Source organism: Lissotriton vulgaris, chromosome 2_1 (genome assembly GCF_964263255.1).
Source record: "Lissotriton vulgaris chromosome 2_1, aLisVul1.2, whole genome shotgun sequence".
NCBI lineage: Eukaryota > Metazoa > Chordata > Amphibia > Caudata > Salamandridae > Lissotriton > Lissotriton vulgaris.
The window spans coordinates 1,719,490,386-1,719,511,621 of record NC_141687.1 but is presented as its reverse complement, the minus strand read 5'-3'; the positions used below and the strand labels follow the sequence as shown (position 1 = coordinate 1,719,511,621).

Genomic DNA, 21,236 nt, shown 5'->3' with positions numbered 1-21,236 from the left:
ACAAGCATTGACAAAGCCATTAGTCTTGGCTTGTTGTAGCAGGTGTAGTATTCCTTGTTGTATTATATATCTGGATGCAATGATAGAAGCCGAAAAATACCAGTCAGGGAGGCACACTATACTCAAGAAACTTTTTCTGACGATCTGCTGTGATTTTAGCTACATCTTGGGAAAAGAAGAGACTGTGACTTTCCCCAAAAATGTGTTTGTTGGTCTTGACTGCTGATAGAACCTGAAGAAGATCGGTGTATTGCAGAAAGAGCATGATGACACCACAAGGTTTCGCAGAAATCTTCGGTCCAAGCCTGTGGGCCCTTTGAATGTTGAAAGTAGTAGTAGCAGGTAAATCCAAGAGCTTGGGCAAAAAAGATTGAAAAAAGGTAGTTGGGTTGGAGCCTTCAATATGTTCAGGAAGACCATAAAGTCTGAGGTTGTTCTTTCGATTTCTGTTTTCCAAGTCTTCCGCCTGCTTTTTTAGAAAACACACTTTAGATTCCAGAGATGAGCTACAAGAACACGAAGTTTCAAGAGACTTCATTCGCTGTTCCACAATGAGCACTCGCGAGTCCAGAGAAGACCAATTATCATTCAAAAATTGTAATGTTTTATTGGCTTCTACTATGAAGTGTTTCAGAGCTCAGATCGCTTCAAGAATAACATTCATGGCTGACGAGGAGGATTTTGCTGAAGAAGGAGGGTGTTGTGGTGGAAATTGCAGGCAATTTACTTGAGAACTGCACTTTAGGAATGGTGCCCGAGGAAGTATCAGGTTTCTGAGAGGGGGAGTCCTCCATTTCCGTGCCAATGGAATTTGAGTCTTAGTCTGGACACTTAGGAACTTTAGAAGACGCAGTTAGCTTAAGGTTTGTCAATCACCCCATAAAAAATAAAAAGTATGGTCAAATCCAGTGAATGACACTAAACTCTCGTATCCAATAATGCCAATTCATAAATAATAAACTTCAAAAGATTTGACACTATCAGCTGCCTGCAGATACCAGAAATATAAAATCAAAAGGCAAGGAAAAGCCACCATGAAAAGGTTAAGTATTCACCTCATAAAGAGAAGAAAAAAACAGGCAGAAAACAAAATGGTGGTTGCTTTGCAGCATATTAAAGAAAACATCTAAAAAATATGCCAGGAAGGTCACAGGAACACCAGCAAAGAGTCCACAACAAGAAGAAAAAGGCATCCAATCACGAGTAAAGGCTCCGTAACATTTGCAGACTGTGAACTGAGGTAGAGAGGAACATTGTGTGATGCGAAGCACTCACAGAAGAAAAAGACAAAATGGTGGCCGCTAAAACGCGAGCCAAATCGTGCCTCAGAAAAGCCTAAAAATGATGTAAACAGCGTGAAAAGTTGTTCAGAAGCACCCCGCATTGTGGGGGTATAAATTCCAGCACCTCTGATGTCCGCAATAATGAGACTCCTCCCGAACGGAACACTTTTCGGGATCTGTATAAAAGAGCTCACCCGCTACGCAGCCATCTTGTTTGGTGCGTTGGCCACGCCCCCGCCCCCTCAGGAGGCACACTATACTAAGCACAGATTTTTAACGTATGCGTTTTAAGCTACGCACTGAAAGCCCTGGTTCACTCACTCTTTGTAATAAAGAGAAGAGTGTCATCGGCATCCTTTCAACAAAAGGCAAGTATTGCATGTCTTATTTCCTGCTCGTCACGCGCTCATAAGTGAGCACTGATGGGAAATGTTGTTCACAACTATGACAGTAAATTAAGGATTATAAAACAGCACAAAGTTCTAGATCAATAAACATCCTATTTTAAAATGTAAATCAGAAATGAGAAAAACTGAAGTCAAATGCCGATGGTGTGGTTTATCATTGTCGAAAACAATGGACGTGCATCATGTCACATGCCTACTCAGGATTTCTAAGTGGGATAGTAGATGTAGTTTGTTCCCAAAGCGATTGTTAACCAAAACACAATGTACAGTTGTGTAGGAAAACTACCTCAGAACATCTGTTGTGGTATAGTTACAACTAAATTAAATACAAACTAAATGATTTATTATCAAAAATCCGGGAACAAGCAAGTTCATAAGCTACATCGGAGACCCATAAAGGGAATGGGGTTCTCTGTTGTTTGTAGTTATTTTACCTAATCAACAGCAGGATATATATTTAGAACCGTGACGCAGGTACCCTCTATATGGGTCTCTTGATTATTAGTCTGGAAAACAGGTGATTGAAACCCACGTCAGGTGATCACAGTATCTAAAACACAGTCTTAATAAGCAACAGAGGAAAAAAGGAAACTGTCAGTACTTATCTCTTTTTTCACTGACTCTGTGGCTCACTTCATGAATAGGTTATCACCATGTAGTGAGATGTCACCATATATAGGGTAATCAAGATGTAATGTACCTCATTTTGTTTACCTCATGACCCATGAAAGAAACCTTGCCACTGAAAAAACCCCAGAGGTTACATGTATATCAAGAGTTTAGATTCAGAGACATATAAGGTATAGTATTCAAGCCTTTCTCATGTGTACGAAGTTTGCTCTTTCTGAAATTTCTCAGTATTTAGGATGTTCCATTATTGATTGATTGATTGTTTATTTCATTTGACATATCATTGTATGTAGGTTGTCACGCGCACTAGGCATTCACCTGATGGTCGTTTTGTGAGATGCAAGAAGAGTTTTACCATTATTATACTTGGCATGTTTGTATGCCTCGTCAATTATCCTTCTAGGGCATCCTCTTACTTCTAACTGTTGGGTTAGGATTTCAGCATGTTGTCAGTATGTACCTAGATGAGAACAATTCTGTCCAATTCATAGGAACTGCCCTACTGTCAAATTTTCTGCTAACTGCTACAGGCTGAAAGGACAGTTCTGTTGCTCAGTTTTCTTGTAACCTCCGTCTTGAGGTATCCATTCTGTGCCCTAAAACAGAGGTCCAAAAACAGAAGTTGTGGTGGGTAAAATTCAAGTGTGGGCCACAGTCAGTGATCCGCTTGATGAATTCCCGAGCTACTGTTTCATTACCTCTCCGTGTAATGAAGATGCCATCTATATACCTTTTTAAAGAATAAAGGAAGGATAGTATGAATTGATCTCTGAATAGATCTGTGCTTGTTCAATCCTATGCATATAGATATTTGTCACACTTGCGGCAAAGGTATTCCCCACGGCAGTACATATTACCTGAAGGTAAAGTTGATCTTTATATTGAATTTTTTTTCCACCATGACTATTGCGACACATCACATGATGAAGTCAGTGGGGGTAATTTTTTCTTGTTGTGCCTCTGCCAGAAACTGATGTTTACTGACAATATTTTTTGGGGGGGAGGGATGATCATGTACAGAGCTTCTACATGGAGTCCAATTAATAGGTTAGTGGTTACATCAAATACTTGATCTTTCAAATTATTTAGGACATCTTTTATGTCTTGAAGATAGGATGGCGTTTTGTCGGACACTTTATTCTTTTCCATTTTCTTTCTCTTCATACTGTCTTCTTATTTATTTATTTGAAAAGTTTGATATAGTGCCTGCTAGACCCGGAGGTATCAGAGCACTTTACATGAGGACGAGCATTGTTTCAGAGCATATTCTGTTTCCATCAGTTGTCATTCACTCCCCTACTTTATTTTCTCTTCTCCTCTTGTCGTCAATCTCTTTCTTGACTTCCCATCCTTTTATGTTTAACCTGCACTCCTTCAATCTCAAGTTTTGCTTGTCTCATATTTTCCCTTCTCTGTTCTTTTTTTCTCCTTCTCTATTATAATCTCTTTTCTTTTCTTCCACTGTTCGTCTCCTTTATTCTCTTATCCCTCTTTTCTTCTCATTATTTCCACTCATGTCCTTGTCTCCTCTGTCTCTTCTGCATACTCACTCACCACATTCATTTTTATCCTCTTCTCACTTTCACCAATTCCTACTATTTTCTGTCCCTTCTATTCTCCTCTTGTTCTGCTGCTCCACTGTCCCCTGTCACACTTATATCTTTTTCACCCCACCCTCTCCTCTCACGTTTCTTTTCTTTTCTCTCCTCTCACTTTATTTGTCTTCTCTCTCTCTCTGCCTGATCTTCTCCAAACTCCCTCCTTTTGCTCTTCACCTCCCGCTTTCCTCTCTTTTACCTCATATTCTTCTCCTCACTCTTACTGGTTACTCTTCTGCTCACCTAGTCCTGTCATTGTTCCCCATGATCGCTCCTCTCACTCTACCCTTTCACTGCTTTCTCCTCTCTCTTGCTCGTCACTCTTCTGCTTTCTCCTTGATCGCTTCTCTCACTTTCCCATCTGTATCACCTCGTCACGCTCTTTAGTTGCTCTTCTGCTCACTCTAGTTAATGTTCTCCTTTATTGTGCCTCTTGCTCTGCTGACTATCTCACCTCTTGTCCCTCCTCTCACACTCTAATCACTCCTCGACCTTCTTTCCCACCAGTACCACAATGGGCTCTGATAGCGATAGCGGCGGCAGCGGGCCTGCTCATCCTGCTCTGCATCATCTGTATCATGGTAAAGTGCTGCTGCCGCAAGAAGAAGACGGGCAAGAACAAAGAGAGGATCAACTTGGGCAGCGTCAATGGAACCACCACAGCCAGCCTGGTGAGTCCCAGAGTATTTGTCAGCCCTAACTTCCACCCCCTACCTTCTCCTAGGGATCCTGTTATTTCAAAATTTTATAGATTATGACAAAATTAAACTGTGAACCAAGATCAGTCTCAATCACACAACAGGATTAGGGGCACATGAAATTTAGAGGTACGAAGCCCATGTAACAGTGAGCAACGACACACTATATTGTATCACAATTTTTACCTAAGATAGAAACCTTTCACCAAAAATGTTAACTATTTGGAAATTTGATAACAATACAATACCATAGGAACCCAAATAATGGCACATGTCAAAACCCTGATTGAGCACACGTGAAGTTGTGCAATTATTTACCCAGCGTAATATTAAAATGAAAACACGTTTGCTATCCAAAGTTGTTGTTATCTGTACAGTTTTACCTCCTAAGTTTGTGCTATGATCCCTATTCAGGTATGTTTTACTGGTGATCGTGGTTTGCTTATGGGCAAATGTAGGGAAGGGAGAGTCACTAGACAAGAAAGTAACATTGATCCTGCACACATGAATTTATGTGCTAAGCAACATAAAGTGCTTACAAATAACAAATATGACAAGTTCTCCCTTTGTGAATGCTTGTGGCCACTTCCGAGCCCCATGGATAATATCAGACCTCTTGGTCAGCACCAGAAATACGAGAGCAAGTGATTTGTCTCTGGTGAATTGTTAACAGATTGAAATTAAGATCTGTTGCTTATAGAAGGCAATAGCTTCTGGCAGCATATATTTGAACCTGAGAAATTTAAGGTTGCCAGTGGGGTCTGCAGAGAGTTTAGCTTTGCAGGCTTGATGAAGCTGGCATGTTCCCTCAGCGGGTGACTGCTGCTCATGGAAGCTTTTCCGTAAACAAAGGGTCAATGTCTTGATTCAAAGTGCATGCTTTGTAAGCATGTGCTGGTCTATTTTTCGACCTTTTATTTACATCGCGCTAGCTCCTGAATGCACAAAAAGCAGATTACTTTAATGAAGCAACCGTGCTTCTTTTCAAATTCTCAAAATGTTGGTTGGTAGGAAATCAACCATGTGGATTTGGGATTAGTCGCATTGTGTGACAATGTTCATGTCAAGATTTACAGTGAAAGACAGTGTTTGTCGTCACTCAAAGATCGTGTTATCTTGTGATCTGATGGGTCCAGTGAAGCGTGGGTCTTCACTCGCAGGCTACATGATCTCTTGGTTCAATAGACTGGCACGGTGTGGCTCGCCAATCACAGATCATGCAAGGTCGTGATGGCTCATGATCGAATGCAGTGTGGTTCATAATTCCCAGACCATGAGATGGCTGATGGTGCTGGAGACTGTAGGTCTCCCCTCACAGAGCATGTGATCTACAAGAATAAGGGGTCCCATTGTAGTATCTATTGTTACTCATAGACCCTGTGATCATCTGGTTTTATTGGTCTTGTGCAGTGTGGATCACTTATCATGGCTCATGCAAGGTTCTAGTCTCTTGGCTCATCTTTGATGACCGTGTGAGTCACCTCTCGCAGACCATGCGATTCACTGTCATTAGGGGTTCCAGTAGAGTGTTGGTTGTAACTCACAGACCATGTGATCTCTTGTTCTTTCCCAACTCTCTCTACAGGTGCAGCCGGACATGGATGATCTGGATGACAGAATTAATAGCACAGAGAAAGGAAGCTTGCAGTACGCTCTGGAGTACAATTTTCTCAAGCAAGAGGTATGGCTGTGTGCATGGAAGCAAATGTATTTCTCTGGCAGGCCCAAACTCCTCATCATCTCATCTTTTCATGTTAGCTCTCAGAAATGTTCTGTTTAGGTTGCGGAGTTCCCAAGGCTTGCTCTTCTGTATGTGAATGAGAGAGCGGTCACTGAATGACGAAGAGTGTGGATGCCCTGAGGTCCCGGTTCTGACTAAAAAGTGTTTTTCTGAACATCCCGATGACTTAAATGTCAGGAATTTAGGAACTTTGGGCAACTGTATTATCCCATTTGCAAACCAGGCATGTGCAATTTGAACACCGTCTGGTTTTCAAATAGGAATGCTACTAGCGATGCATCCAAAAACGATTGTTGCACCAGGCGCCACCAAAGCTAAAGCCGGCCCCGTCCACTGTCATAACTTGTGAGCGCTGAGATGGAGGACTGCAAGTCTCCATCCCTGCATTAGCTTTCACAAAGACCTTTTTTTAAAACTCAACCATTGCCCTTTTAAAGGATAGGTGCTGCCTTTAAACAAATGTTTCCTGTTTGCGACTAGTTCAAAATAAGCAGGCAGTGGTCCTATCATCTACCTGCTCTTTCTGAGGCTTTTGTCAGTTCCAGTAGGACAGCTCCCCTTTGTGAATCATTTACCATGCCAACTTGAGGGTCGGTAAATGACCTTCTCCTAGGGATCCTATTATTTCAAAATGTTATAGATTATGACAAAATTAAACTGTGAACCAAGATCATTCTCAATCTCACAACAGGATTAGGGGCACATGAAATTTAGTGGTACGAAGCCCATGCAACAGTGAGCAACGACACACTACATTGTATCACAATTTTTACTTAAGAAAGAAACCTTTCACCAAAAATGTTACCTATTTGGAAATTTGAAAAACAATACAATACCATAGGAACCCAAATAATGGCACATGTCAAAACCCTGATTGAGCACATGTGAAGTTGTGCAATTATTTGCCCAGCGTAATATTAAAATGAAAACATGTTTTCTATCCAAATTTGTTGTTATCTGTACAGTTTTACCTCCTAAGTTTGTGCTATGATCCCTATTCAGGTATGTTTTACTGGTGATCGTGGTTTGCTTATGGGCAAATGTAGGGAAGGGCGAGTCACTAGACAAGAAAGTAACATTGGTCCTGCACACATGAATTTATGTGCTAAGCAATGGTTTAAGATGGCAATTGCAGAAAGCATCTCTTCTATTGTTACATTTAGGGACAGTTATAGAATCGGCACTAACTTTGATGTACAAAATGTTTTAAAAACATTTAGCACACACCGTGAGCCACAGAGTATCTACATACCAGATAATATCTAATGAGCAGGAGTCCTGCTTTCCTTGATCCTATTGGACATTTTTCAACGTAAAGAAGAGGATTCAATGTTTCAACATGATTATTTTAATGTGTATCTTTGCTTGAATACATTTAACAAAGATGATTTTCCATACTTCTTATGGCAGAGGTGTTTTATATGTTTGAGGCACAGCTGGCTGTTTTGCAGGAAAACTAGATTTTATCAATACATAATGGGATGTTAAGATCCCCAAAGCCTTTACTATCTTTTATTTTGTCCTGGTTTCTATTATCAATTTACAAAACTGCATTGCAGATACCAATGCATCATTATCTTGTAGCGTCTCTGTGTTTGATAGCTGATTCAATCAAGATTCCTCTTGTGCCTGTGATTGGTACCGAAGCTGGCATATAGGCAGATGCAAATACAACAGCTGTTTTCCTTTCCCATAGTGAGGCAAAGGTGGTTTCTGGTAGGGGTGGCCAGAACTCAATGTTTCACTCCATGGAATTCCACGTAGTTACTTAAAAGCTCTGCAAGATGCCGCAGAGTTCCATGAGAGGCGGAATTTAGTACATCACGCTGCTTGCAATCATATTTAGCACCCAGAGATTGACCCACACTGTATAATTGGTGTGAATGGCACCACACAGCGCATTAGAGGGCACCGCTTCTTTCTGCTGCTCATGGATATTTTCTACTCAAGTGGCAGCTCTCTCAACACAAGCAGTAGCAGTAGCGACCTGCCGCAACCTCAGAAATCTTGCCGGGAGGCGGTCTAGCACCCGATTTTCTTGTAGCGCTTGCCAACTTAATGTTGGTGAACCGCGCATGAGAAAAAACTCCCCCACGAAGAGGTTGCCGGAGGTTTCCTGGAACTCCACACTCCAAGTGGAGTGCTGAGTGGGAAAAACTCTGTGAACTCCGCTAGAGGAGCAGAGTTTACTGCCCAGTCCTAGTTTCTGGGTGACTCAGGTGCATGTTGAGTTCTCTACGAGGCACTGTTTAATTTTACCTTGAGTGCAGTCAGTGACCTGTCTTTGCTGGGTATGGAAATGGGAGGGTGATGTGAGAAATTAGCTATTGGAGGTTTTTATCTCACAGTCTGTATAACTGAGCACTGCTTGAATGCTCCTTTTTCATTAATGCCTTGACTGTCATGGCATAGAGCACCCCTATCCCCACTTGTACTTGCATCTGGATGTCTGCATAGATAAAGTGAAAGGTGAGTGCTTGTAGGGTTCTGTTAATAGATACCACCTTAAAATAGGTTCGGGGAGACAATATACTGCCATGACTGAAACTGATTTGATGACTTTTCACCAAGGGAAAAACAGCGAGTTACTGTCAATGCCAGTATTTGCCAATGAATGCCTTTTTTTACATGAGGTTGGACCCCCTGTGCCTTTGCCCCATTCTCCACCCTGCCTACTGACATTACACCCCTTCAAACTGCATAGCTGTTTAATTAGGGGCTGCAAGGAAGGCGGTGAGAAGTCTGCATACTACTGAAACTATGACTTATTCTCTTGGTAGAGGCTGTGGTATGGGTTTCAAGCTAACAATCCATCTTGTAGCATGTTATAAAATATAATGATTTAATGCATGGGACAATAAACTATATTTCACCTTTTGTCAATAAACTTACAGATTTCTAATGCCTATTCCTGTATACAGTAGTTTCGACACCAGGGTAGAAGAGCCTACTTTACATACCTCTAGCCATTTTCTTGATCACTTGGGCATATTAGTTCATTTACAATTGGGATCACCTAGAACACACACAAATCTGAAGGTAAACGTAACCTGGACTTTGATTCCGAGAGCACTACGATCGTTGGAACCTCAGTTTTTCTTCATTCTTCTGATCTCAGAGTGACTCCATTTTATTTGTCACTTTCTGCTTAGTCCGCAATAATTCTTAAAGCAAGCCATGCCATCTGGACCAATCTAGTCCCAAGAGTCCCTTTATCCATTGCTCAAAGGGCTCTTATCAGTGATTCAATTATGAGTGATGCCACAATGATTCTGCACCTGATCCGAACTTATATCAACTTAGCACCAGTTCACCATATCACATCATGAAGTCATGCCCTACCTGAAAAATGGCAGAATGGTTTATGGATGACATCTTTATTACTAAAAGGAAAATGATAACATAGAATGGTTGTTGAACCATAGCTACTTCAAATTCACCCATATCCCAGTGAGACTCTAAAAATTCACAATCCTGCGAGTTAAATCGATCGCTTTTACCACCAATAGCACTGTAATTTGTCTAAGGAATGTTTCAGGGTGTGTGGTGGTTTGATTGTCTAGTGCATCATAGTCTTCTCTTTATCTCTACGTAGATTCACTTTGAGCCAATTCAGTAGTCCTACATATTGCTGTATCTTGAGAAAGGGCAGATGAATGTGGAAGAGGTGTGGCGCCACGGCTAGGGCGACTGACTCTGGAATCTGGGGATCACGGTTCGATCCCCGGCACCGGCGGCAGATTAGCCCAGCACCATGTGACTCTGGGCAATAGCTTGCTTAATCTTCCCGACGGCCCCCAGCGCCTAGAGACCCTTACGGGTGAGTGTGCGCTTTACAAATGTGGATTATTAATGTCAGTCGTGTCTGCGTAAATGCAATTAGCATCCTTTTTCTGTGTATATTCAGTGTTGTGGCTTTATTCTTTCTTAATGCTACCTTTTGGTTAGTTTCCCTGAAAAGCATTCACATGCTTTATAATTAGGACATTATTTGATTCACGTTCTGAGGCTTGAGGTATGTTTCAGGTTGGAAATTGTCTGTAGTGTTGAAATTAATTATTATGAATTGTTTTATGTATGAGTGATTTTCCTTGAATAGGTAAGCAACACTTAGGCCTTAACTTAGATTTTGGCAGATGCAAAAAAGCTGTCAAAAAGCAGTAGTTGTCCCGTCCACCCTATTTAGAAAGAATAGAGGCCCCAAATTCTCGAAACAGGGCGTACAGGGCATCCAATACGTGTTGATGGATGTCCTGTATCCGTCAACCTTTTTTCTAGAAGTGCATTGTCTTGACCTGGTCTTTTTTGTTTTCACGCTAATTCACTGGCTTGTAATTCTGTCTAGACTCTTCCTACCAGAGTATTCGGTATGGCATAGCCAAAACCTTTTAAATTTACTAAAGTTATAGTGTTTGCTATACTTACTATTAGTTACAACAAGGGGTGGTGAGGGACAGAGTCTCTGAATTAAGCAGAAAGCTCTCACCCAGTCAAGAGATCAGGGCTAGATCCAACACCGTTTTTTAGCTCACTGCACCATCCCAGTTTCAGAACCTGGCTGTATGCAAATTAGTCTGTTCCTGTCCCAGTGCATGATGGGAACAGGGCAAACCAAACTACAAAAGCCAATTCTTACACTGGGAAGGAAACAAGCTCCCGGGGACCGGTTTCTGGCATTACAGCCATCTTCGGCCCGGTTTGCTTGAATCCTGATGGTGCAATGAGCAAGGGTCTCACATCTGAGAATACCCTTCCACGCTTAGGGTGGACAAAAATATTTACAACAAGGGGTGGTGAGGGACAGAGTCTCTGAATTAAGCAGAAAGCTCTCACCCAGTCAAGAGATCAGGGCTAGATCCAACACCGTTTTTTAGCTCACTGCACCATCCCAGTTTCAGAACCTGGCTGTATGCAAATTAGTCTGTTCCTGTCCCAGTGCATGATGGGAACAGGGCAAACCAAACTACAAAAGCCAATTCTTACACTGGGAAGGAAACAAGCTCCCGGGGACCGGTTTCTGGCATTACAGCCGTCTTCGGCCCGGTTTGCTTGAATCCTGATGGTGCAATGAGCAAGGGTCTCACATCTGAGAATACCCTTCCACGCTTAGGGTGGACAAAAATATTTACAACAAGGGGTGGTGAGGGACAGAGTCTCTGAATTAAGCAGAAAGCTCTCACCCAGTCAAGAGATCAGGGCTAGATCCAACACCGTTTTTTAGCTCACTGCACCATCCCAGTTTCAGAACCTGGCTGTATGCAAATTAGTCTGTTCCTGTATGGTGCCACTGCCTATATATTTTTAAACACAGCACATCAGAAAGCATGTTTAACAACTCAAAATACATTGAACAAATAATATCAGTGCTTCCATGCCATTCCTACAGCTTTGGGTTGTATAAATTGTCATATTTGTAGGAGTGTGATGGTTAGTAAGAGGCGCCGGTACTGGAATTTAGTAGCCCCAGCAAGGATGGTGGGTGGTGCAAGATGTAGTGGCCACCTGAGAAATATCTTGGGCCTTGACACTAATTTCATTTTTTTTTTTTTTTTTTTTTTACAAATTAAGCACTGCAAAGCATAAATGCCATTTGTATGTAACAGCAAAAGCAAGCCCATTGTTAATTGTTCACTGTTTACCTGTGAGCAGCAGCATGTTTACTCCACACTGCACTGTAAACTAAAAAACAAAGCCACAGTATGAGGCCTATATAAAGAGTTGCACATAGCGATGCAAAAGCTAGAGTTACCTGTTGAAATGGGGTACAACGAGGGTGGATCTTCTCTTTCAACCTTACAGCCATTGTTGTTGAGCTCATTCGTTCACAACTAAACCCCAACTCACCCCAAAGCATGTGTGCTATTTTGTGACCACACCCTAAAATAAAGGATTTTTGTGAGCAGTCAGAATACTATGTTTGACTGTTACAGACAACGTAGCCCCTGTGAGACATCTTAAAGAATGGTAAACAACCTATCACTTTCATTTTAACACGTGTACATCTGAAAGCGAAGCCCTCCGATATCAGAATGCAAAAACCAGACTATGGCTTATGTTTATTATTGGTGTGTGGTTTTATTTAGCAGGTATATGTCCCAGAGGCATTGGGGCACTTCACAAGAGAACACGTGCAAGAGAGCAAGGAATGTTGCGTTACGTTGGGGGGAGACATCAAGAATAAAGGCAAAGGCAACTTTGAGAAGATTTACAAAGTTCAGTAACATTAGGGTCTGTAGAAAACACCCTTTTTGAAAATCACTTTTATCATGACAACTTTCTTTCAGGAAAAAGGCTTCCAGGAAAACTCATATTCAGAAACACATTTTTAGGTTTCGACTGGGGAGCGGAGCGTTTAGCTCCGCCCCCAGAGAAATCTGTAGTTTCTAGTATGGGTGCCTTGAATACGCCCCTCTGTTTCATTGGCTAGCTCCATAAATGGAGGCTAGCCATTGGAACAGAGAGGCGTCCGTCATGGCCGGACCAGATTCGGGGGCGTTCCCGAGAATTTTTGGCTTTTGGCTACGTCATGCCACGTCAGCCAAAAGCCGGGAACGCCCCCGAATCTGGTCCGGCCGGGCCGTGCTTGCTGCTGTCCTGCCTTCCTCCCGCCGTCCCCCCTCCCGCGCTCCCCCCTCCCGCTCTCCGTGTGGTCCTGCCTTCCTCCGTGTCCCCCCCCTCCCGCTTCGATTATTGGGACTCTCTGCTCTGCATGAATCTCTCTGCGGTCCCTTTGCCGGGCCCCGGGGAAAGCAGAGTCGCAGACTAGTCTTTCCCCGGGGTCTTTCGCGCAGGGGATAGGCCAGGTAGGGGAAGGGGAGGAGTTAGGGGGTGGGTACTTAAGCGCGGGGGAGGAAGGGATCTTCCTCTTTTCTGCGCCTGGCACCATCGGGAGGGAGCTCGAAAGGAGTTAGTTAGTGGTTAGTTTGAGGCCTAGTGCTACTTTTGGGGGGATTCTTTGCTCGGAGCTGTTCCACTGCAGCTGGGGTTTCTAGTTTTCCCTGTTAATTCTCTTGCTTGGGTAGGATGTCTGGTGTGCCTGCGGAACAGGTCCGTGAGGCCTTGTTGCTGCTTGCTAGGGCCGGCCGCGGCGACCTAATTAGGCCTGGGGTCATGGAGCAAGCCTGGGTGGGGGCCACTAGGGGCACGAGGGCTGCCTCGGCCGGGGTCCGGGCGGCGGTGTTCGCCTGTTTGGAGGATGAGTCGGACCAGGAGGGGGGGTCTGGGGTGGGGAGTGGGGGAGGTGTGCCCAAGGACACGGCCCGGGGCGGGAAGCGCAGGACAACCTCCGCGCGGCCCTTCCCCCAGCTGGAATTTTTGCCTGGGGCCTCGGGTGCGGTCGTGATGGCCGCGCCTCCCGCGCTTCCGCTCCGCGGGCCCCTGTCGGTGCCGGCCGGCGCCGTGCAGGGGGAGGGGCAGGCGGGCAACCCGGCCGGGCCTGCCGTGGTGTTGGTGGGGTCGCCGGGTGGCGGTAGGGCCTCTGGGCCTTTGGTCCGCCTGGAAGATGGCTCTGTGTGGGAGGGTGGGCCTGGGCCTGTGCTTCGGGGGCCGGGCGAGGTGTCGGGGGAGGCTCCGATTGACTTGTCCAGGGGTTCCAGGGCAGCCACCCCGGCCGCTGTGAGGCCGTTGGCGCCTGGGTTTTCGGTGGGCCGGAGCGCTTCGCCCGCTCTGGTCCCCATTGGCGGCCCGGGTTGGGTGCAAGGTTTTCAACAGGTGGGGTTTTTTCCCCGGGGGAGTGATTTCTTTGGCTACGGCCCGCCCCCTCCACCGCCGATCTGGGGTTCCGTTTCCTGGGAAGAGAGGTCGCGTGGGGAGCGGATTCTGGAGCAAATTCAGGAGGTCAGATGGGCTGAGGAGACGAGGGCAAGAGTGGGTACAGTTTGGGGCCCTGAGATTGAGGGTCCTCCCACCCCCACCTCTGAAGAGGAGAGGGAAGCGGAGAGGCAGGAGGAGGAGGCCAGAAGAGCCAGATCGAAGAAGTCAGGGTCGGCTGCCCACCCTACTGGGGGCGCGGCCGGTTCAGGGACGGCCTGCACGGCTTTGAGGCCCGATGGTGCCAGGGCCCCACCAGGTTCGAGCGACCTGGGGGGCGGGAGGGGTTCCAAGTCGGCGGCTGTCGGCAGAGCGAAGGGGGGCCTAGCGGGGCGCACCACGGCTCCGAGACGCAGGCCGGAAGAAGTAGGGCAGTCCGCGGCGGCTGTCCCTCCTCCGCGGGATCGGGCAACTTCAGCACGTGGCGCCACCGGAACGCGTGGCCGCGGATGTGTGCAGAAGGGTGTGAAGCGTGCTGTGAAAGATGTGGCCTGCGATGACATGAATCTGGAACCGGTGCTTGAGCTGGACTACAGTGATGAGAGTGAGGAATTGGAAGAGGGGGAGGTGCGGGATGACCTGGAAGGCGTAGGCCGCGCAGCGGGAGACAACGACCTTGGTGTGTTGCAGGTCGAGCCCAGGACGAGGAGGAAGACGGGATCCATGGCGGTCCGTGGCAAGGAGTCTAGAGGACGGCCCCGGGAGCGGACAGAGGCACTGACAGGTGAGGGTGCTTGGTGGGCGGCTTGGGATGACGCTCCTCGGGGTGGGGATGGCCGTAAGCGCACCTGCAGGTCTGTGGGTGTGGGAGACAGGTCTGTGAGGGAGGGGGGGGCGCCGTCAGGCGGTCCACCTGAGGATGGTAAGAAGGTGGATGGTAAGTCGGTGACTTTGGGGGTGCAGACGGAAAAAGGTGATGGCAAAGAGGAGAAGGGGGTGAAGGTCCCTAAAAAACTGCCTTACATGGGGCTGGCGATGCCTTTGGGGTCGCATTTGTCGGAAAAAATGAGAGACAAGATATGGAAACACAACTTTGTGGATGTGTTTAAATTGCTGCATCGGGAGGTGCAGGCTAAGGAGGGCTCCAAGGAGGAGGAGTGGGAGTTGACGAGGAGGCCTAGGGTGCCTTTAACTATGGAGAACTGGCCGTCGGCCTTTTTGATTTTTGCCAGCGTGTATTGCCAGAAGTATCTGGACCGGGCGATTGCGCTGTTCAAGTATATGGATATCATTCGCAAGGATTTTAACAGGAGGGGGGAGAGAGAGAGTCAGTGGATTCGATCTCCCTGATAATATGAATAAACAAAGTGGAATCCACTCAAAGTGATAGTGATCCCTAGAGTGATGGGGAACACACAGTGTTTTTTAAATGCCCCTCACACACCAACCAACAGGCCCCTTGGTGTCATGCTTCATCATCGGGGCCTTCGCACCCCTCTACGGGATGCGGCGTGCTGCGACTCGCGGATACGCAGGAGCACTTGGAAGTGAACTATGTGTGGGGGTTTGTGTGTATAACCAAGGTGTGAGTGAGGTGAGGAGAAAAAAGTGAATGATTAAAAAATACCTGGCACGTGGGAGAAAAAATATTTTAATTAAATCCCCGGCTGGTATTGTTAAAAATAAGTGCAGGGCGTGGTTTAATAGATACGAGTTAGGGTATCAAAACCACTGTTTTAAAGTGTCAACATGTTTCGGAGGTCACAGCCCCCTTCTTCAGGACAAGGGTTATGCACTTACCCTCCCTTACTCACATGCGAAATGTAAAAGTGTTTAAAAAATAATTACCACAATGTGTAATATTCCTAACAATGTTTATATGTTAGTGAAATGCAGTTGCGCCCAATTGGCGATAGAACCTGTGGAGAGAAATACACAGATAAATACAGGATCTGGAACGAACAGATCAGTAGAGAAGAAAAAACCTTCTCTAGATACAACCAGGTCAAACCAAAAAATAATGGGACCCTGTGGAAAAGTAAAACACGTCTGGACATATCACAGTACTGACACACATATATACAAAACACAGAATTACTCTCTGCTCAGATGGAAAGAGAGCAAACAGAGAGAAAGATAAGTCTTACTTAGAGTTCTCAACTACTAGACCTCATGAGCCTAAGCGTATTTTGGGGATCCTTCCTTTCTGCTCAGAAATGATCTATAAAACATGAGTATACAGGGTTTTAGTTGTAAACTCGGTACCAAATGCAACAAACTAATTGAATATATGCTCGTCTCTGACACCCAAAACTCACGGTTACAGCAACTGCTAATCGCCTGCCTTCCCTCAACGCGGCTCCGATGAAGTGAGCATAGAGCGCGTTAAAGGCTCTTAAATACACTGTTCCTGGGAGTGGTTGGTAGAGGTTAATTGAATGATTAGGACCGGTAAATGCCCAAACTAGGCGATCGTGATCCCCCAGGGTCCGGTGTTGCGCTCCCGTGAGATACTAACTGGTGCGCATGCGCATTGCGGCTGTCTACTACGCATGCGCGGTCTAAAAGCCGATCGCGCATGCGTGAAATGCGAGCGCTATCCTAGATACCGGAGAAGCCGGCTAGGATAGAAAAAGAGTGCCTAGGTGTGGCGCCACTTTCGTTCCTAAGACAGCGTGCATTTATTTAACTGATAGTGACAAAGAGGACTCATAGTGTCTGATGGAACGTGGGGAGACATCGTATGTTGTAGAAAATCATTGTACAACTAGTGAGTGGTCTATTTTCTCAGGAGTGTCTAGATTATTGGTACAAAAATAGGTGAACATTATCAAAAAGCTGACAATAAGACCTAATGAAACCCCATATATCATGGTTTTGGATCTAGACAAAGAAGTACATTGGCTGTCAGAAAAACGTTTATCTTAACAGGTTCCAAGGAATGGAATCGTTTAGCCCCGTGGTGTCAGTTCCCAACCGGAACACCCACCGTTGTTGGTGTGTGAGGGGCATTTAAAAAACACTGTGTGTTCCCTATCATTCGCAAGGCCCAGATGCAGTTTGGCGGGTTTGCATGGTTGAGTTACGACTAGGAGTTTCGGGCCCGGGTTAGCGCCGATCCGGAGAAAAGTTGGGGGGAGGTGGACCAAGAGCTTTGGATGCAGTGGATGGCGTCGTCGCACTCGTCGGCCTCTACACACACGGCCAGTGGTTTACTGGTTTTGTATCGGTCTTTTCCGACTCGTCCCGCCCAGGGCGGGGCGGGGGGCGGAACTGTGCCCAGCACCATTGTGTCCGGTCAGCCGTCCAAACCCGGAGGTCCCGCTACGGGGGTGTGTTGGAGCTACAGTCGGGGTTTCTGCTCTCGGTACCCATGTAAATTCAAGCACGAGTGCTCGAAGTGTGGCGGGAAACACCCCCTTACGCAGTGCCTCTCACTCACCACCCCCTCCGAGCAGTGGCGGAACGCGAGGGGTCAGGGCCAGCCTGGCCCAAAGGGCGCCTACTCCGGTTAGGGTGGAGGCGATGGCCCGTGGCTCGCGCGCTATCCTGATCGCGAGGCCGCAGCGCGGCTCTTCTGGGGTTTCACTGAGGGCTTTAGGGTTGGCTACCGGGGTCCCAGGGAGCGTCGTTGGGCTGAGAACTTGAGATCGGCCAGGGAGTTGCCGGGGGTGGTGGCTGCGAAGTTGGACAAGGAGGTGGCGGAGGGGAGAGTGGCAGGCCCGTTTACTGACTGGCCTTTGCCGGATCTGATCATTTCGCCTTTGGGGGTGGTGCCCAAGAAAGAGGAAGGGGAGTTCAGGATGATTCACCACTTGTCGTGGCCGGAGGGGCGATCGGTGAATGACTTCATTGCAGAGGAAGATTCGAGGGTGCTGTATGCGTCGGTGGACGATGCGGTTCGGATGGTGCGGTTGTGTGGTCCCGGTACGGAGTTGGCGAAGTGTGACATTAAGTCGGCTTTCCGGCTCCTGCCTATTCACCCGGCTGATTTTGCGCTCTTGGGCATGCAGTTCGGGGGAGCCATCTATGTGGATAAGGTCCTGCCCATGGGGTGTGCCATCTCCTGTGCGTTGTTTGAGCTTTTCAGCACTTTTCTGCAGTGGGTCATGGTGCGGGTGAGTGGGTGCCGTGAAGTCACCCACTACTTGGACGATTTCCTCTTCCTGGGCAGGGCGGGGTCGGGGGACTGCGGCAGGGCCCTGTCGCGTTTCCAGGCCTTGGCCGTGCAGTTTGGGATCCCGTTGGCGCCCGAGAAGACGGCTGGTCCCAGCTGTTGCCTCACGTTTCTGGGGATCGAACTGGACTCGGTGGAATGGTTGGCGCGACTGCCAGCAGCTAAGGTGAAGGAGATTCTTGCTTGTCTGGAGTGGGCTGTGGGGGAACGGCGGATCCCTTTGCGGGCGGTTCAGAAGCTTCTGGGTTTCCTTAACTTTGCGTGCAGGGTGGTGCGGGCAGGGCGGACATTCTGCAGGCGGCTCGGCATGGCCATGTCGGGGGCAGTGCTTCCGCATCACAGAGTGAGGGTTTCCCTGGGGGTGAGGACGGATTTGAGGACGTGGATTACGTTCCTGCAGGATTTCAACGGGGTGCCTTTGGATTTTGATGAAGAAAGGACGGTCTGGCAATGCCAAATTTTCTCTGACGCGGCTGGGTCAGCGGGGTTTGGTGTTTTCTGGGATGGTCGGTGGTGTGCGGAGAGCTGGCCGGCCTCCTGGATCAAGCAGGGCAGGAGCATTGCCTTTTTGGAGTTCTTCCCGTTGCTGGTGGCACTGGTGGTGTGGGGGGAGGACTTTCGGAACAGGACTGTGCTCTTTCACGTTGACAACATGACGGTGGTGGACCTTGTTAATAACCAGAGGGCGAGGGACCTGCGAGTGCTGCGGCTGTTGCGCAGATTCATGTTGGCGTGCCTGCAGTTGAATGTGGTGTTTCGGTCCAAGCATGTCCCTGGGGCGAATAGTGACATTGCGGATGCTTTGTCTCGTTCGCAGTGGCAGCGGTTTCGACACCTGGCGCCGGGAGCGGACGCCTGCAGGACCGAGCTGCCGGCCGGCATCTGGGCCTTGGGGGAGTGAGGATGATTGGTCTGGTGGAGGGTTCGTTGGCTCCGTCCACGAGGAAGACTTATCGTCTGGCATGGTCTGAATTTAGTACTTTTATGGGCTGGACGGTGGACGGTGTCGTGAGTGGGGAGTCAGCTGTGTTGGAGGGTTTGAGGGGCTATGTGTTGTCCTGTATGGACCGGGGGCTGACTGCTGCTACGATCTCTGGGAAGTTGGCTGGAATTTCTTTTTACTGTGTTTTGTTTTTGGGTTTTGACCCCACCAGGGATGTGGTGCTGGCTCGCATGTTGCGTGGGTGGGGCCGGGAGAGGGGGGCCGGGGGGGGGGTCGTCTGCGGGAGGCAGTGACGTTTGACTTGTTGGTTCGGCTGGTTGGGGTGTTACCGGAGTGTTGTTATGACCGTTTTGAAGTGGGCCTGTTTAGGTTGTGCATGGTGTGGATGTTCTTTTGGGCTTTTCGGGTGTCTGAACTGTTGGGCACGAGACGGGGGGCGGGAAGATTGTTTGAGGATGTGCGTGTGGATGCGGGGCGTCTGGGGATCTGGCTGGGACGCTCGAAGACGGATCAGGTCGGCAGGGGCAAGTGGGTGTGGTTGAATGAGTCCGGTGGGGCGGTTTGCCCGGTTCTGGAGTGGAGGTCTTTCTGTGGGTCGGCTGGGGCCCGGGGCGGTGAGATTTTCTGCCATGCCTCTGGTGCGAGAGTGTCGGCTGGCCAGTTGCTGGCAGTGTTGCGTATGGCGCTGGGACGATTGGGGATTGATGGAGCTGGTTTTGGTACCCATTCTTTTCGCATTGGGGCTGCGACTGCGGCGGCTCGCCTGGGTTGGTCCTGGGACAGGATCAAGGGGATTGGGCGTTGGAAGTCACGCTGTTGTGAGAGGTATGTGAGGAAGTAGTGGGGTCCCAGGCAGGTTTGTTGGTGTTGCACTGTTTTGTTTGCCTGTTCTAACGTATTTTTCTTCGTAGGTTGCGTGGGTGGCCCGGGCGGTAGGACGGTGACTTGGATCGTTGGGCACTCATTCGTTCACTGGGCTTCCAAATATGCTGACCAGCAGGTTTACGGCCGTAACCTGGGCCTGAAAGGACAATTGCACGAGGTGAAATGGTGGGGAAAGAGCGGAATGCGATGGGGGGCACTACTGCCCTGGCTCGCGAAGATGGTCCCACAGAGGGGATGCCCGGATTTGTTGATCATTCATTTGGGAGACAACGACCTGGTGCAACTGTCTGGATTGGCATTATTACAACTTATGCAAAGGGACTTGGAAGTGTTGAAATCGAGGATGGCGGGGGGCCTGCATTGCCTGGACGGAGCTGGTCCCCAGGAAAGTATGGAGGGGTGCTATGAAACATGGGGCCATTGAGAAGGCCCGGAGGAAACTGAATCGGGCGATGAGACTGTTCTGTGCGGATAGGGACGTTAAGGTCATTTCGCATCCTGGGATTCGTCTGGAGGAGCCGTTAGCTTTTAGGGAGGACGGTGTGCACCTGTCTCGGCTGGGCAATGCGTGGTACATGATGGAATTGCGGGATGTGGTGAGCAAGTTGTGGAACGAGTCTATATGGTGTCGGCGGGAGTGACTGTGCAATGACGGACGGACAGCCCTGGGGGGGGTGGGGCAGTGAACCGCCCTACAGGGGGTCCACTGGTTGGCAGGATTCGAAGGGACAGGGGGTCAAGAGCGGGCATACCCATCCCTTGGGGGGGGAGTTAGCACAGGACGGACTGAAGTTTGACTGGAAGTTTGCAATGACTGGGGGCTTGAAGACGGTGACTGAAGGCCGAGAGAAGGGTGTTTGGAGCCACTAGGGCTTAGTGATGACGTGGGTGAATGAAACGAATGGGGGGGGAAGTGTGAGTGGGGGTTTGCCGTTTACTGTTAAAGTTGATTTATTGTTATGTACAGATTCGCAGTTCTGGTCTAATAAATGGCCTTTTACGCTGACACTGCGTGGTCTGTTTATTGCGCGATGCCGGGCCCCGGGGAAAGCAGAGTCGCAGACTAGTCTTTCACCGGGGTCTTTCGCGCAGGGGATAGGCCAGGTAGGGGAAGGGGAGGAGTTA

General features: G+C 47.9%; 1 protein-coding gene across 2 annotated transcripts in view; it reads left to right on the top strand.

Moving 5' to 3' along the window:
* SYT8 (synaptotagmin 8) overlaps positions 1 to 21,236 on the top strand; it is a 210,212-nt gene that overhangs the window by 134,962 nt on the left and 54,014 nt on the right. For both annotated transcript variants that reach the window (XM_086957719.1, XM_086957720.1), the window contains exons 3-4: positions 4,426 to 4,589; positions 6,202 to 6,297. In XM_086957719.1, the coding sequence (XP_086813845.1) occupies positions 4,426 to 4,589; positions 6,202 to 6,297 (260 nt within the window). The remainder of the gene's footprint in view (positions 1 to 4,425; positions 4,590 to 6,201; positions 6,298 to 21,236) is intronic.